This window comes from Rhopalosiphum padi, chromosome 2 (genome assembly GCF_020882245.1).
Source record: "Rhopalosiphum padi isolate XX-2018 chromosome 2, ASM2088224v1, whole genome shotgun sequence".
Classification (NCBI taxonomy): domain Eukaryota; kingdom Metazoa; phylum Arthropoda; class Insecta; order Hemiptera; family Aphididae; genus Rhopalosiphum; species Rhopalosiphum padi.
Window position 1 is genome coordinate 64,263,641 of NC_083598.1, and position 15,960 is coordinate 64,279,600.

The following is a 15,960-nucleotide window of genomic DNA, read 5'->3' on the forward strand; positions in this document are numbered from 1 at the left end:
AAAATACGCGATCATTTTCTTATAGATTGCTTGTCAAAATTACGTAAGTAGTGGTCATTAGGTCATTATACCTACTACAATGAATTATTATATATTACATTATAAATTATAATAGATATAGATATTTAATATCATTATACATCTGTAAATATTTTATTTTAACTTTTTTTTACCGTTTTTACACGTTCGTGTTTTTACGGTTGGACAAATATACACGGCGTGTTAGATAGGCAATTTAGCTACATAATTACCACGTTCTACTTGGTATGATGGTATCTCGTAGTAATACAATATTTTCGAAATTATTTCATAAAATCTTATTATTTATTATTTACATGTTGACTAATAGCAGAACATTTATACAATGCCGTTTAAAACGTATTAACATATGTACATTTCTCTAGCATCCCACCTTGAAATGTTGAAGTCTTTTGTATACTGTGTTTGTCTGATTTTTAACTAATTTACAAAAATTCGTCATTGGATGTTACCAATTTACCATAAATTTACCAACGCGCAATTACGCAAGTACACTGTAAGTCAGATAAATGTACGGGCTTTTCAATTATTAACTAGTATTACTAGTACTATTATAAAAGTATGACTATAATAAGTTGTTATTAATAACACCAAATAATGAAAAAAAAATAATAAATTAATTTTATTTAACTAATTAAATAAATTAAAAACAATGAAAATTTAATATATTATTTTTAAAACACAAATTAGCTTAGCGGGCTATAGGTTGGAGACCCCTGATTTAAACGATCGTTACTTATGTAACTAAGTCTCAAAAGATGTAAAGTAAAATTAGAAACTATAAACATAGTTAAACTAGTTAAAGTAACTTAAAACATTTAACATAATATGTTATATGTTATTTATGTTTTATATTATAGACTGAAACCAATTTGAATTTTTGCTAATAACAGGACATAATTTCTTTGCAATGTTCCAAGTATTTGGATACAAGTATTTAAATACATTTTGAAGTATTTTTATGCTATTCCAAATTCCAAATTCAATTTTTTCAAGTAAGTATTTTTTAATTATTCTGAATATATATTAAAAGTATTTTTAACAAAATTTAAATAATTGTATTTAAATTATACAAAGAAATTAGTTTTATAAATTTCTCACAAAAATAAATAGTAACATTTTAAATAAAAAAAATAAGAAAAATTTTGAAAAAATCAATTTTATAAAAGAACATAATTTAACTGTTTTGAGCCAACATGTTATTATCTCTAAAAATCTTCAGAAAATTGATTGTAAAATTTTTTAAATTTTGAGTATTAGGTATGTTTTAGATATATAGATTTGTAAAAATTAAAAAAAATACTTATATTTGTTTTCAAATACTTTGTGATTACTTGTAAAATATATTATTTTATAAGTATTTTTAATACTTTTTCATGCGAATACTAGTACAGTATTTTAATACTTTTTTAAAAGTATTTCTTACAAGACTGAATATAGTCGCCTATAATATATGATCCAAATTGTAAAGACTGTCCAAGATGGTAGAAATTTTGTATTTTGTTTTTGCATACGCAATTAGATATTTAAATCAGTGATACATGGTATATTATAAAGGACTATAGAATAAACTACTTATGAATATTAAGTCTACCTGTGTACCTAAACCTACATAATATATAACGAAATGTAATATTTAGGTTTGAATTATTCATAGGTATTTCAAAAGAAAATGTTTTTAAAAAAGTTTTTAAAGCAAAAGAGATTTACCAAAGTATTGATTAAGCATACCTAAGTATGATTCTCTTACATAAGAATTTATATTTTGTGCATATCAGTTAGCTTGAATAGTTAAATCACTGAAATCGAGATCCTATTTATGCATAATTTAGTTACCTAGGTATATATTTTCTTTTTTACGTTAATCGGTCAATCTAATATCTTATAACATTTGTCCAAAATTCATTGCATGTAGTAAAAGTGAAACCTCTGCACGTTAGTACTCATACAATAAATTATGCCATATTTTGGTTAGATTTCATCATTATTCCTCAATAAAAAACTTTATGCCCATTAGGGATTGAAAAATAATTTTTACATTCTGCAAATCTAATATAGGAGCTGCCTTTGAACACTGAACTTTGAATTAACATTTTTCTGACATTTGAGTGTCAACAGAAAAAAAATGCAATTATAATATAGTCACTAGTCAGTTGTAAATTAAAAAAGATAATTACTAATTAGACATTTTTTGTATTCAATGGTACATTGTTTGCTATGTTTGCATTTATTTAACAAAAACACAAAAACCTTTATTAATAACTAAATATTTTGTAATATGGCGCTGTAAATAGTATTTAGCAGCTTAGACTACCTAGTCAATCTTACTTGCCACAAAGATAAAATATTATAGTTACCAGAGTTATAATACGCATTTTAGAGGGCTTGGTTTAAACGGATGTTCTCAATTACATCAAGATACGGTGTGGTGAAACATGGAATAGACCAAAAACTGGAGCTGCGAAAACGCAATGTGGAATTTAAAGTTAAACTAATATAATTTGTTTTTAATGTGTTTAAACTGCCAAAATGCATAGATACATAGTATAGCAACATCTTTAGATATAAAAATTATGTAGAGACTATACAGCCTTAAATAAAAAACACCTTACACTAGAACTACTTAAACATGTATTTAACATACTGTTTAGTGGATTAAAGTTAGTCAGATCCAATTGAGCTTTTAATAAATCTTTAATTCACATTTAATTTTTTTATGTAGTTATAGTTAATAAAAATTTATAAAGAAATGCAATTTTAATTATCATAAAAAAATGTATATGTATAACTTTTAATAATATACCAAAGAATTATTATGAATTTTATGATTTATTAATACATACTTAAACATACTTAAAAATAACAATTTTCTCGTTGTTCTTTTACCTTGGAAAAATTAATTCAGTGTGATTCATAAATACATATTATGCAGCTATATCTAAAAACTTTTACCAAGACATAAAAATTACTTTATCAATATTTTATATAAATTTAAGATATCTTATAAAATATACTTATTTTGTAAGTATAAAGTATAAAATAATAAACAAAAAAATGACTGTAATTTAATAAATATAAATACATATTGTATACCTTTATATTCTGTACATAAATCATTAACAATTTCAAAAACATAAATAATGTTAATCGTTAGTGATATAAATATTTTTTCTATACAATATGCACAATTGTATGTGTTGTTATTTGTAAATCCTATATAAATGGTGAATACATATATAATTATAGTCTTATAGACAACATTGTAATAAAAAATATTTTATAATCCCATTATAAAGTATGTATTATATTAAGTAACATAAAAATACTAAAAATAGCTAAAAGCATAACAAAACAATATTTAGAACAAAAAATGATAAATCCCAGACACTATGGAATAATTTATTTTTAGTAAGTACTAAATAAATTATTCATTTAATGTTTATCTATAATTAGAAGAATTTAAAACAATTTGGTTTACATAATTTCGATTTGAAATAATAAAAAGTAATATGAAAACAAAATAATCATTGATAATTGAACTAAAAAAAAAATTCTTAATACTCATCTAAAATTAATTTATCAAAATTTAATTTGTTTCATTCCCTCGTCCCATTCCAATTGTCAAGAAACTGATTTATTAATCATCAGCCTTCTTCCAATGTCATGTCCCGATGTTCTTTCCACACAGTTAGAAAATTCTGCATTAAGCCAATCTAAAGACAAATTGTCCAAATGATTGTCAAAATCTACTAAATTATTATAGAGCTGTTGTTGTAATACAGCTGATGCAGCAGCCAGTGTTACATTTTCTATTTGTACGCTAAATTGAAAAAAAAATAATAATTTAATTGTAATAGTAAAATGAATTATTATTTATTCTACTATTCATACTTTGAGTTATTAAGACGTTTCCATTTTCCATCATCTTGTGTATGTACTATTAGTGCACTTTCTTTTTGATTTAACTCCATTAATCGATTATTGATCTAAAAATGTAATATTTAATTATTAATTATTAAAATTAAAAATATTAACTTGAAAACAATAAAAACTTTACTAACCACAACCATACAGACATCTGACTCGTGTTCAACAATCTTATCCACAATCTTATGGGCTGGTTTATCATAACTAAAAACATTTAAATTATCATAATCAATGCAAATATGAAAAAAAAGAATAATAATTTTCTTAGATAATATAACTAATATAAGTTCTGGAATTGTTATCGCGGAGTAGGTAAATAATTTAAATTAAATTAAGCTATTTTTATAAAAATTAAAACTTTTATCTACTAATACAATTTCATTAAACGTATTTGAAAATTTTGCATTATAACATGTTTTAAACACTGCAACAATAAATTATTCAGAGCTGAATCTAATCTATAACAAATTTAATTTGCTATACTATTATCCTAATGCTCAGTTTACATGAGAAACATTTTTCTACATAAGTACTTTTGAATTTATCTACATACATTTTATGATGATTAAAGAAATTTACATTAAATATGATTTATTTTTTAATAAATTATTAAATAATAAATTTAGTCTTACCAAAATAAATGCAGTAAAAATGATTATTACTACTTTTGCTTAAACACTAATTCAGTTTTATTCCTGTTCCCAAAAGTTAAAGCAACTCTACTAATCATCGGAATCATCCAACTTTAATATATATTTTACTCATTGAACTCATAGAAGTACACAATGGTACATAATAAGTTTGCATACAATTCATAACATAATAATTATACAATGTAAGTATTGAAAAGTTAGACATCTAGGTACCTTAAGTCATCCAACGTCTCGTTGGCTAGATAATAGCCAGCAATGTACATATCGCACGTGCTGGCCGATTGGTCAATTTGCATCAAAGCGATCTCCGACATCGGAGACACGTGGAGACACTGATGGAACAATGGAACAGTATCCACTATAACTAACTTATCTCCTTTGGTCGAGTTTTCGGCGACCAGTAGTCCGTTTACTTCACAGTGAGGATATTTGGCTGCATGGGCGACGATTTTACAATACGCCAACGTCGAAAAAGATACTTTCGTCATTATCAGAAGTTGGATCAGACAAAATTGATTTTAAAATAATAAAAAATATGAAATTGAACCGATTCCCAGACAAACCAATTTAAAATAAAATTTTAAAAAATATGTTTAATCACTATTCGCTATAGTAGTAGTAATATATAATAATAGTAACAGTAATCAGTAAGAGTGGCTCTACCCATATTTTAATCAATTTTTTTTTTTACACGTCTTATCGCTGATTATTAATGTTTACATTCCACCATGGAGATAGGACCACAGACCCAGTATTAGGTATAAGGTCTTAAATCTGTGGTGATACTACGATGATAATATTATCATTTCATAAATTGATAATTGGATTTAAAATACTAAAAAAAATAATGTATTAATGTCCAATGTTTGAATTTTGAATTTATAGTTAATAGTGTTAATACTATTTAAAACCGTAGCAAGTATTAAATAACATAAAATATCTAAAATTTATTTGTGCGACGTACTTGAATACTTATAGTGCTGTAAAAATCAAATTATATCCAATGAATAGGATAAATTACTAATTTTAATTTTTGGTCGAATTTTGTATTAAAAAATTTAAAATAATATTATTCTCAGTTCATTTATACGATATCGACGAGTTAAATAATGAATATGGATGAATTGGATTACGAGAAGAGTAAAAACTATTGGTCCAATGTCCCTGCTTCAGTTAATGGTATGCTTGGGGGGTTCTCCAGTTTGACGACTAAGGATATCAAGGATTCTGATCTCTTCCTTAGAAAATTATTTCAAATGGAAAACGGTCCATCCAATAGCCGAGTGTTAGACTGTGGTGCTGGAATTGGTAGAATAACCAAAAACCTATTGTGCAAACATTTTAAATGTGTTGATTTGCTGGAACAAGACGAGAAATTTTTGGAGAAAGCCAAACTGAATTGTATAGGGTCTAACGTAGAAAACTTTTATTGTTCTGGTATGTATTAAACAAGATTCTGCTTTAGGATTAAGGAATAAATAATAATTTCTACAACCATTTATTTTAGGATTACAAGAATTCACACCTACTGACAATCAAAAATACGACGTCATATGGATCCAGTGGGTTCTTGGTTATATTACAGATGACGATTTGATTAAGTTTTTGAATAAGTGTTGGTAAGGATAATTTTATTTTTTTTCTAAATAAAATTAATAATTTGGTTTTTACACTTCTATTGTTTATTTTTTTGTTTAAGTAAATTGTTAAATACAAATGGCATTATAGTTGTTAAAGAAAACATTTCTCAAGAAGAAGAAGGAGAAATAGATTCAGAAGATAGTTCAATAACAAGAAGTTACATACAGTTTTGTATTATATTCCAAAAAGCAAATTTAATATGTAAAGCAAATAGAACACAAAAAAATTTCCCATCAGAACTCTACAGAGTTGAAATGTTTGCATTACAACCAGCTAATGAAAAATTAAATTCTTGATGAATATGTATATTATTTATGATCCTTTAAATATATTTAATTTATCTTGTACATGGACAATTGAGTATTTGCATATATTTTTAACTTGAAAAAATAATTGATTTGAGTCAACAAGTAATTAGATACTTCTAAACATCCATTCTAGCTAATCACTTAGTTACACTACAAAGTACATGTATACAACTTATTAAATTAAGTGACTTTACTTAACAGATCTGTTCATCAATTAAAAAGTTTCATCTATATCTGGTAGGTTTAAGAATTATAAGATGAAATTTAAAGCTAGACACTAAAAACTTTAAATTAAAAGTTATATTTCTACAGAAACTTGAGACTATCAGCCAATGTGAACCTAAAATAAATTTCTTCTTTTTATGACTGATTAAAAAAAACCCTATTAAGATGTATCTGTTGAATTACTGTTAGTTACATAATTAAAAGTAAACTTTAACATTTCATATAGATAAATAACTTCTATTTAATTAAATCAAGTTTACTCAAATATATTGAATTGATCAATTAGTCTTCAATAGAAGCAATAAATAATTCTTAGGATTTGTATATATTACAGAAATAAAATAATTAGGCCTAAAATACTGAAGCAGTATAACCAAAAATTAACTTTGTTTCTCAGAGGTTCAGATCTCAGTTGGAAAACTATAAATTAACATTTCTATATTATTTGGTGGTCCATAATTGTAACATTTAGCATGTTGATATCAGTTTTAATTACATAAATAGTATATTAAGCGCCAGGCATTAAAAATTGTATTTTACTTTAAGGTTAAATTTATCATACTCTTTACATGATCATCAATTAAATTTTACCTTATTCATTGTATCAATTAGTCTTGGCAATATTTGGAAATTATATTCTATTGAACCATAAAAGTATAAAGTTAGTTTATTAAAAACAAAACTAATTATTACTTATATATCATGACTACTAGACAAAGATGGTTAAGAATAATGTTCATATGAAAAAATATGTCAAAATTATCATTTTATATTATCAATATAAGTACAAGTCTTATATTGTTTATACCATATTAGTCAATTTTAGTTCAAGAGTTATGAAAGGTATAAATGAAAAAAAGTTTTATTATCAAACATAATTTTTTTTTTTTTTTATTTAAGGTCAGTATAACAGAACTTAAGCTTTTACGGCGTACATCCTAGGGGGGAACTTGTTCTTCTTCTTAATTTCTTTCTGGGTCTTAACACTCAGTTCCTTCTTTGTGAGTGCACGTCTCTTTGCCCTGGTAAGTTTTGGCCTCAAATCCAAAGGCTTGTACTTACGATTCTGAAAAAAAAAAGTTTTATAAATACCAGGAAAAAGTAAAATTAAGGTTCATTATTTTGTAAATAAAATATTGATTGCAGAGGATAACAACTTAAAGGAAATTATGGTTCAGAAAATTTTCATAAGTAAATCATCAACCACTATAATAGAAAGTATAACGGAAAGACAAGGACCAAAATAAATCTCTGTTAGACAGGTTTCAGTTTTATAAGTAATATTAGAAACATATCTGTTAAAGGGAAAATGAAAATTTTGTACGTATATTATATTAATAGTGTACACATTATATTTTACTTATACGTTATAAATTTAATTTTAATATTTATCAGTATGTTTACAAAAAGACAAACCGCAAGACTCTTTACAACATATAATGTTCACCTTTTGTTTTAACTTGAAAGATTTAAACGGTACGTTAAGTGCCATTGGTAAGAAAAATATGTAAACTTTAACAGCAAACCAATAGAAACTAAATAAAAACATTAAAATTACTTATGGTTTTCTTTTAAACGTATTAATACAATTAATTTCCATTTAATTGCATCTCAACTTCATAAATTCAATAGATAAATTCGCAAATAACATTATTGAAATCGGCGATGATGCAATCTATGTTTTCACGTGTACTATTATTGCACTCTGTATTGAAGCCGTTTCATTTGTAAATACATAATATGTTAATACATTTAGATTTGAACTAGGATTTTTGTCTGTTATAAACAGGTCGAAATATGCATTGGAATGCCTATTTTTTTGTCGGGACCAGGTCATTTTGTTTGTAAATGTTAGGTTTCACTGTACTCAAAATATAATAAGAAAAATTTATAAAGTGTAAAAATGTATAATATGAATAGTACATTTAAGCTTAACTCCATGTAAAATATTTTGTAATGAAAAACAATATTATTTAAGTCGTAAGAGTTATTTATAAATACATTTTAATTATTAAACACAAGGAACTATGGGGTAAATTAGGTGAGAATAATTATTAAAATTACAACTGACCACTACGTTAAATCATGAGTATGCGGTAAAAGAGGGAAATGTAGTATGTAAATTGCCATAATAGTACTCATACAACTATACTGTCCAGCAAAAATTACACTAACTCTAAGCAACCTCATTCAACACCTTACCATGACTAGCTCAATTACGGCAGAATGTCGCATAAGTACAGAATTTTAGATTGTAGCATATTATTTTGCAGAACAAAGTATATTTCATGCAGAAGTATTTACATTTTCAAGATAATAATTATAATAATAAAAAAAAACAAATTTGTGTAACCAACTTAAATATATAAACATACCTTGAAGATTTTTCTGAGTGCTTCCTTTTGTTTTTGATGAATTACAACATAACAACGTAGGATTGCTTTGCGGACAACACGGCTAAAAATAATAAGACATATTGTTAATTCTTAATGACACAAATTATAAAACAATAATTGTACTCAGAAATAATTAGTATTTAGCAAGTCTACCAATGACAATTTATAGTTCAATCTATACTGAAACATCATTGGAGATATAAATTGAATGAATTTGTAAGTAAATAATAATAATTTAATCTTTAAACAATAAGTCAAATAGACTGAAATAATTTGTAATAACTAGAAAAATATAGAAAAACAACGATTGAAGGTTATTCAAAATAAGCATTAATGTAAGAGTAAACTGATTGTAACGCGAGTACGATATTATAAAATATATGTAAATGTTAATGCTTACATCCGGGAAAGTTTTGACGCTGTACCTCCAGTAACTTTGGAAACTCTCAAATTGGCCAATTCCTGTTTCAACTCTTCGAGTTGTTTCAACAAGGATTCCTTGTCCTTTAGACGTAAATCTGAGCACTTGACTTTCGTCTAGAAAAAAAGAACACAAATCGTTAGTACATTAAAAGTGAAATATCAACACGATCGATACATATTTAGTTAAGTAATCGATTGGATTTAATGTTGGTGAAATTTAAATGGAAAAGCCATAATAATATATTAGGATTGAAACGGATAAAACTTACCATTTTGTCGCGTTAGAATACACAAAGTGCCACAGCCGAATGAAAAGAGTGCTTGCTAACAATTTTTGTGTTTACGCGAGAATGTCGAGATGTGATCATAACCTAAAAGGTCATGGAATAATTTCATTTGCATGGAACAGACGGCGACGTTTTGATCGTTTTCGTTATCTCTTTTGATAAAAATAAAAAATAAAAATAAAACAATTGCTTTTCATTTTAGTCTTTAATTCTTTCAGTTCTGTCATACATTTTTTTTTGTCGTTCTTGTTACATGATTTTAGATTATTAATTAAATTTGTTATTCAATTTTTATAATGCTCCGTCATACGTGATGTACCCTCAACGTTTATTTTTTATCTAGTCCTTATCATCAGTGAATATCGGGGCGTACTGTCTTAACGCCGACTAACTCTGTATGGCCAGCACAATCCTAGACGGTTGTCGTATATTCGAAAACGCCACTTTGTGAACTGTTTTTTAATTATTTATTTATTTTAGCATGAATCAAATGGACAGCGGATTGGCCGAAGCGATGAAAAATATAGTTCCTAAAGGGCTTCCGGCTGACATGAATTCGGCGTTTAGTGGCTATGTGACTGAAAAACTGTACATGTTGCTACAGCTCTATTTGCAAAATAAGGGATGGAACAGTATAGAATTATTGAAAATATTCTCTGAAATGAAAGATTCATCTGTATTGCCTAGTGCTTCTTACCTACAGTAAGTCCACTTTTTATTTTTTTTTATTATTTTGTTGTGTTGGTTTGGCTAAACCTGATTTTAATTTAAATCTGAAAGATTCAAACTATTTTTGTAGTAAATACTTTATATTATCATAAGTGGAAAGGCTTTCCATTGAATTATAACTAAGACACAATTTTGAATTAACACATTCTGGCCAGTAGAGTAACTCATAAATAAGTTTTTCTAGTACGAAAATGAATTTTTTTTTTTCTTAAGAAAATTTTGCGAAGTAATTTAACCCTCAATATTTAAATAGAAAATTAAATTTTTATCTTTCAAATAAAATTACTTAATTAAAAATAGTCATGTATTTCTCAGGTATCCTTAAATATCATAGGATGTTATAATGTAACCAATAATTACTTATAGTAGGTAATCAAATAATAAATAATTAGCCCATTATTTTTAATTAGAATTACTATATATTACGTTTGAAAATAACCTAAATTAAAAAACCGCTTAATTGGGAATAAAATAGTAACTTATCCTTTATAATATTCAGTTTTTAAGGGTTATATCAGTTGGCCTTTCCACCAATTTTATGTTGACGATATCAACAGATTTATGTAAATTCGTCAATAACCTATTATGTTAATAGATGTATAATATTTATAATTTATAATTATGTAATGTGATAAAAGAAATGTCTTTTATGTACATTAATTATAATTACCATAATTTTCCATACATAAGTATACATACATTTATTTACTGTAATATGTAGTTCAATAGTTATATACTTATATACCAACATTATTCTTTTATTTATTTGAAACAATTATTTTAGAATGATGGCTTCGAGAGTGTCATTAGATAGTCAAGCAAGATTAATCCTTCGAGAAAATGGCAAAATTATTTTACCCTATGAACATTTTGCAAATGCGGTAATGTTAAAGCATATGAATGGACCGCATGGATTACATTTGGGTGTTGAAGGAACTGTTCGAGCGGTAATAAAAGTGTTTTTGTAGATAATAATATAGTATATTATTATAAATCCTTTGTTTTAGGAATTTTATTAATAATTTTGTTTTAGACTATATTAATAATTATACTTTATAATAAAATCCAGAAATATACTCAAACAATAGTAATATCAAACCGAAAAATTTTAATCTTTTCATTGACAATTGGCTGTAGCTGAAAGTTTTACTTTGTTAATCTTAGCAAATTGCAAGTTAGGTGGTTATTAGAATAATAAAATAATTCTTTTGATAATGTGGCAGCATAGAACTTGCTATGTGTTAGCCAAACTTATTGTTTATACTATGTGTTGTTTGAGGTTACTATTATTTAAGTCAGACTTTAATTACCTAATTGATTAATTTTTATAAGCTATGTTTGTACTTTTATTTTATTTTGGGTTATTGTTGCATTGTATCTTAAATACAGTATAATTTGTATCTAAACAGTGAATATTTTGTAATATTTTGATATTATGTAATTCATAGGTTATGGATTCCTATACAATTGGCCGTGAAAACTTTGGTATGGAAAAAGACTTTATTATTGAAGTTGTACAAAATTGTCCAAACCCAGCATGTCGTTATTACAAGACTCAATTAGATTTATCTCAACACACTAAACAGTCAAATTACATGAACTCTTCAAATTCTGGTAGGATATTTTTATTTAAATATTACATTGGTAATTGTCATGGTTTAATAAATTAGAATACTAACTAAATTGTTAATTATATAAGGTGTGAATATCCCAATTGGTCGTGAAAGTCCAAGTATATCAATGAGTCAGATGATTAGTCAGCAATTAAGTGCACATGGTTTGGCACCTTCTAGTACTCAACCACAACAACCACATTCAGCGCCTGTTGATCTAACTGGACCAACTCCACATCAAGCTCCTGAAATACCGAATCCAATGCCTATACATGTACCTCAGGTTCCAAAAACTGTAAGTGCAAGACAAGCACAGCACAATAAGTTGGCAGATTTTTTAAAGGCCAATCTTGAAAATCTAGACAATAAAGATTTAATGGCTGCTCATGACACAACTTGGCCTGAAGTTTCAGATAACCGTAAAGGTCATTTAGATGGTACGAATATTTATAATTTTAATAACAGAACATAACATATCATAATTATTTATTTTTAATTTCAGCTGGCCAAGAAAAAATAATCAGAGCATTCTCGGAAATAATGAAAAATATGAATAGAATGAAAGCATGCGTGAGACCAGCTATGTGTAAACCTTACGGAAAACAATCTGAATCATTACAAAAAAGTATGGCAATAATTTAACACTTCTTAATTTAGATATTTTATACTTTTAATAATTAATAACTCAATTAATTTTATTTTAATAGAATTTTCATGTTTAATTTACTCTAACAATTTTTTAATTTTGGTATATTTTAACTTATATTATTTTTCAGCATTGATTGATACAATTCAACTTGTTCAGTCATTAAGATCATTTCTTCCTCCACCACATATTGCTGTCAGTAGTTGGAAAAATGAAGATAAACATGGGTAACAATATAAAAACATTTGTATTGAATTTAATAAAAAATTGAATTCAATAACTCATAAAAAATTTAACTAAATTTTAAATATTTTCTAGGTTAAGAAAAACTGTTTTAGACAATTCTAATCAAACAGTTTCGGCAGCTGCCAATTTTAAAGATCTCTGTGATGCAATGTCTCGTAACAAGCAAAATTAAGAGTTCGCATTAAACTTGCGAAAAGTAAAACTTTTCAACTATTTTTATCAACTTTCAAAAATTGCTTTTATTTTATTTTTACGTCTAGTCAAAATTCCCTATTTTCCTCTAAATTAATGGGAAAATTTGTTTGTTTACCTGGAGGATCTTACCATTTTATTTAAATTAAATCTTTTTAATGTCTCCTTATGAGTGTCTTCTAGTTTGAGGTATTTACCTATATTTATTTAATATAAATTTAATATTCTGTTGAACTATTTGAATTCAACAACTATTATAAATTTTTTGTATACATGTTATCAATATGATATCAAAATGTATGTTGCCAAACTTTTATGTTTTGTTTAGTTTCAAAATATTCATGCCATAATAGTAACCTAAGTATACATTAAATATTTAATCATTTTTTTTGATTAGGATTACATAATTTACTAATTATATAATTATTATAAGGAAACGCTTATTTTAATAATTATACATTGACTGTTTAATGTTATATTGAATTGATGTTTTATCTATTGATTTTAGTTGCCAATTATTTTAACCTGTAAGCACTTGTGTATTCACTTATTATTTACCAAGTTAGTTTTTTTTATTATTTAGTGAGAAACTTTTTGCTTTCAATTTAATTAGGTAGCAGATTAGAAATACATATTTACAATAGTATATAGCCAATATCGTTTGAATTATTTTTATCATGTTTTGTATCAATGGCTGTCAGTTACAACACTTAACACTATATATATATATGTTACTTGTTTTAACTGTGTTAAGCATTTAATAGATGGTAATAATAATAATAGAATTTGTGCGTTAGGCAATTTGTATTAAAAGTAATAGTAGAATTTTTATCTCATAATATGTTCTTCTTATACATACATATTATTTAAGTGTTTACTGGTTAAAACTATAAAATATTTTAAGTACATTTAACTCTCAGTAACTTAAACTAATTTAACTTAAGCCTTTAAAGAAAGGAAAACAGATAAAGGTAAATATAGTTTTCTTAATATCAAGGTTAAAGTGATTGAGAGTTAGTTGTACTATTATTTTATTCAAAGTGGTGTACTGATCTAAAATTATTTTTTTTTTTTTGGTTAAGAATTTTTGTTATTTATTTTATTAATACAGTTAAATTTATTCTCAGAATAACTGTCATAAAATGTATACTTGGTTTAACAAATGAAATGAGTTATTCGATTGTCAAATCTAACTCCATGACTTTTTAGACTAAATCGAAGGGCTATGTATCATTTAATTTGCCGAATATATACCTAAACATTAATACCACGCTAGTCAACAATAACATCTTTCATACTAATTGGTGGTCTAATTTTATTATTTTAAAATAGTTAATGATGCCTGTATATTTAATTTTTATATACATAATATACGTAAAATTGTAAAATTTAAGTGTGCAAATGTGTTATTTTGCAAAGTCACATGAAATTATTATAACTTATTTTATTTCTATGTAAATGTAATTTTTTTTTTTAATATTAATACTAAGTGTTCCAACATAGTTGTCTAAGTCCTATATACTGTTTAATGTTTTTATCTTCATAATGAGTTAATGTTATAAGCTCAATGATTGTTGGTTGTTTAAACATCTAAAACAAAATTTTAAATTATCTTTATGTATAGCATATATGTATTTATTTTATATACATAAATTACAAATGGATTTCGCTATATCCCTTTTTATTCCACCATACATTTACTTTTAATGATTTTAATAAAAACTTCTATTCGTGTAGGCTTAATTTTGTTTATTTGTATAATGTTACACCAATAAACCATTAATGCTCAATGTTTAAATAACAGCAGCGTAACGGTTATATTTCTATAAACATTTTTACATGTTTGTAACTACAGTATTTGGGAAACACAGTACCCATGATTTATTGATTTTTTTTTTTCATTTCGATGTTTAAAAATGAACCCAGCGATTTGATTGTGTAAAATGTATGGTTAAAATAGATTTTCATTTATCAAGAGATTGGCAATAATTGTAAACAACAATGTAAACGTTAAGCTACAACAACGGATGTAGGTATAGATATTGTTACTGGCAACCAACACTCAACAGTATAATAGGTGAATGTGATTTGTGTGTTAAAATGTAATTTATTTTTATTACTATTATTTTATTAGTATATGGTAATATTTTAGTTGTCTTAATTTGAAAAAAAAACGTATCTGTGATCTTTCCTAATCCATTCTTTAATTTTTACCAAATCCAAAATTTGATCTCATAATATTTTCGACATTATTTTCCTATTTGTATAAATCGTATAATGTGTACTGTATAGTCGTCCAATTTTCGTGTCACGTAATTTGACGGGACTTCCATATTGTTAGGTATTTTACTATTTAGGTTCTCGTACAATCCTGGCCAATTTTGTAACTCGACGTTTGGACGACGTCTTAGTGTCACACGTATATATTATTACATAGGTAGGTACAATAAATTATTGTTGTATTATGATAATGATATATTATAATATGTGTTTGCGAAATAATATTGTGCGTAGTTTTAAGAAGTTTTATATCTGATGTATGAAAAAAAAATGTGTGTGGTTATATTAAATTGTAGTTCATAATGTTTTATTTGAAATAAAAATATAAAACTTAATATTAAACATATACAATTGA

General features: G+C 25.6%; 4 protein-coding genes across 5 annotated transcripts; 2 read left to right on the forward strand and 2 right to left on the reverse strand.

Annotated features, from left to right (window-relative positions):
- Positions 1–2,849: 2,849 nt before the first annotated feature.
- LOC132919678 (ER membrane protein complex subunit 8/9 homolog) lies at positions 2,850–5,261 on the reverse strand. Its single transcript, XM_060981452.1, has 4 exons — positions 4,833–5,261; positions 4,101–4,170; positions 3,931–4,025; positions 2,850–3,859 (listed from the first exon to the last, which is right to left on the reverse strand). The coding sequence occupies exons 1-4, from the start codon at positions 5,105–5,107 to the stop codon at positions 3,661–3,663; spliced, it is 639 nt and encodes a 212-aa protein (XP_060837435.1). The 5' UTR covers positions 5,108–5,261; the 3' UTR covers positions 2,850–3,660.
- A 201-nt stretch (positions 5,262–5,462) lies between these two features.
- LOC132919677 (N-terminal Xaa-Pro-Lys N-methyltransferase 1-A) lies at positions 5,463–6,607 on the forward strand. The gene is made up of 3 exons (XM_060981450.1): positions 5,463–6,056; positions 6,127–6,238; positions 6,319–6,607. Exons 1-3 carry the CDS (start codon positions 5,729–5,731, stop codon positions 6,554–6,556), a joined length of 678 nt encoding a protein of 225 aa, XP_060837433.1. The 5' UTR covers positions 5,463–5,728; the 3' UTR covers positions 6,557–6,607.
- Positions 6,608–7,668: 1,061 nt separating this feature from the next.
- On the reverse strand, positions 7,669–10,033 carry LOC132919679 (large ribosomal subunit protein uL29). The gene is made up of 4 exons (XM_060981453.1): positions 9,882–10,033; positions 9,590–9,726; positions 9,169–9,250; positions 7,669–7,859 (listed from the first exon to the last, which is right to left on the reverse strand). Exons 1-4 carry the CDS (start codon positions 9,882–9,884, stop codon positions 7,710–7,712), a joined length of 372 nt encoding a protein of 123 aa, XP_060837436.1. The 5' UTR covers positions 9,885–10,033; the 3' UTR covers positions 7,669–7,709.
- Positions 10,034–10,073: 40 nt separating this feature from the next.
- Positions 10,074–15,956, forward strand: LOC132919676 (uncharacterized). Of its 2 annotated transcripts, XM_060981448.1 has the most exons (8): positions 10,075–10,294; positions 10,380–10,601; positions 11,413–11,575; positions 12,077–12,242; positions 12,328–12,678; positions 12,744–12,866; positions 13,018–13,114; positions 13,206–15,956. In XM_060981448.1, exons 2-8 carry the CDS (start codon positions 10,381–10,383, stop codon positions 13,303–13,305), a joined length of 1,221 nt encoding a protein of 406 aa, XP_060837431.1. In that variant the 5' UTR covers positions 10,075–10,294; position 10,380; the 3' UTR covers positions 13,306–15,956. The 2 variants fall into 2 exon arrangements, with proteins under 2 accessions (XP_060837432.1, XP_060837431.1); XM_060981449.1 differs by having other exon boundaries at positions 10,074–10,601.
- Positions 15,957–15,960: the final 4 nt, after the last annotated feature.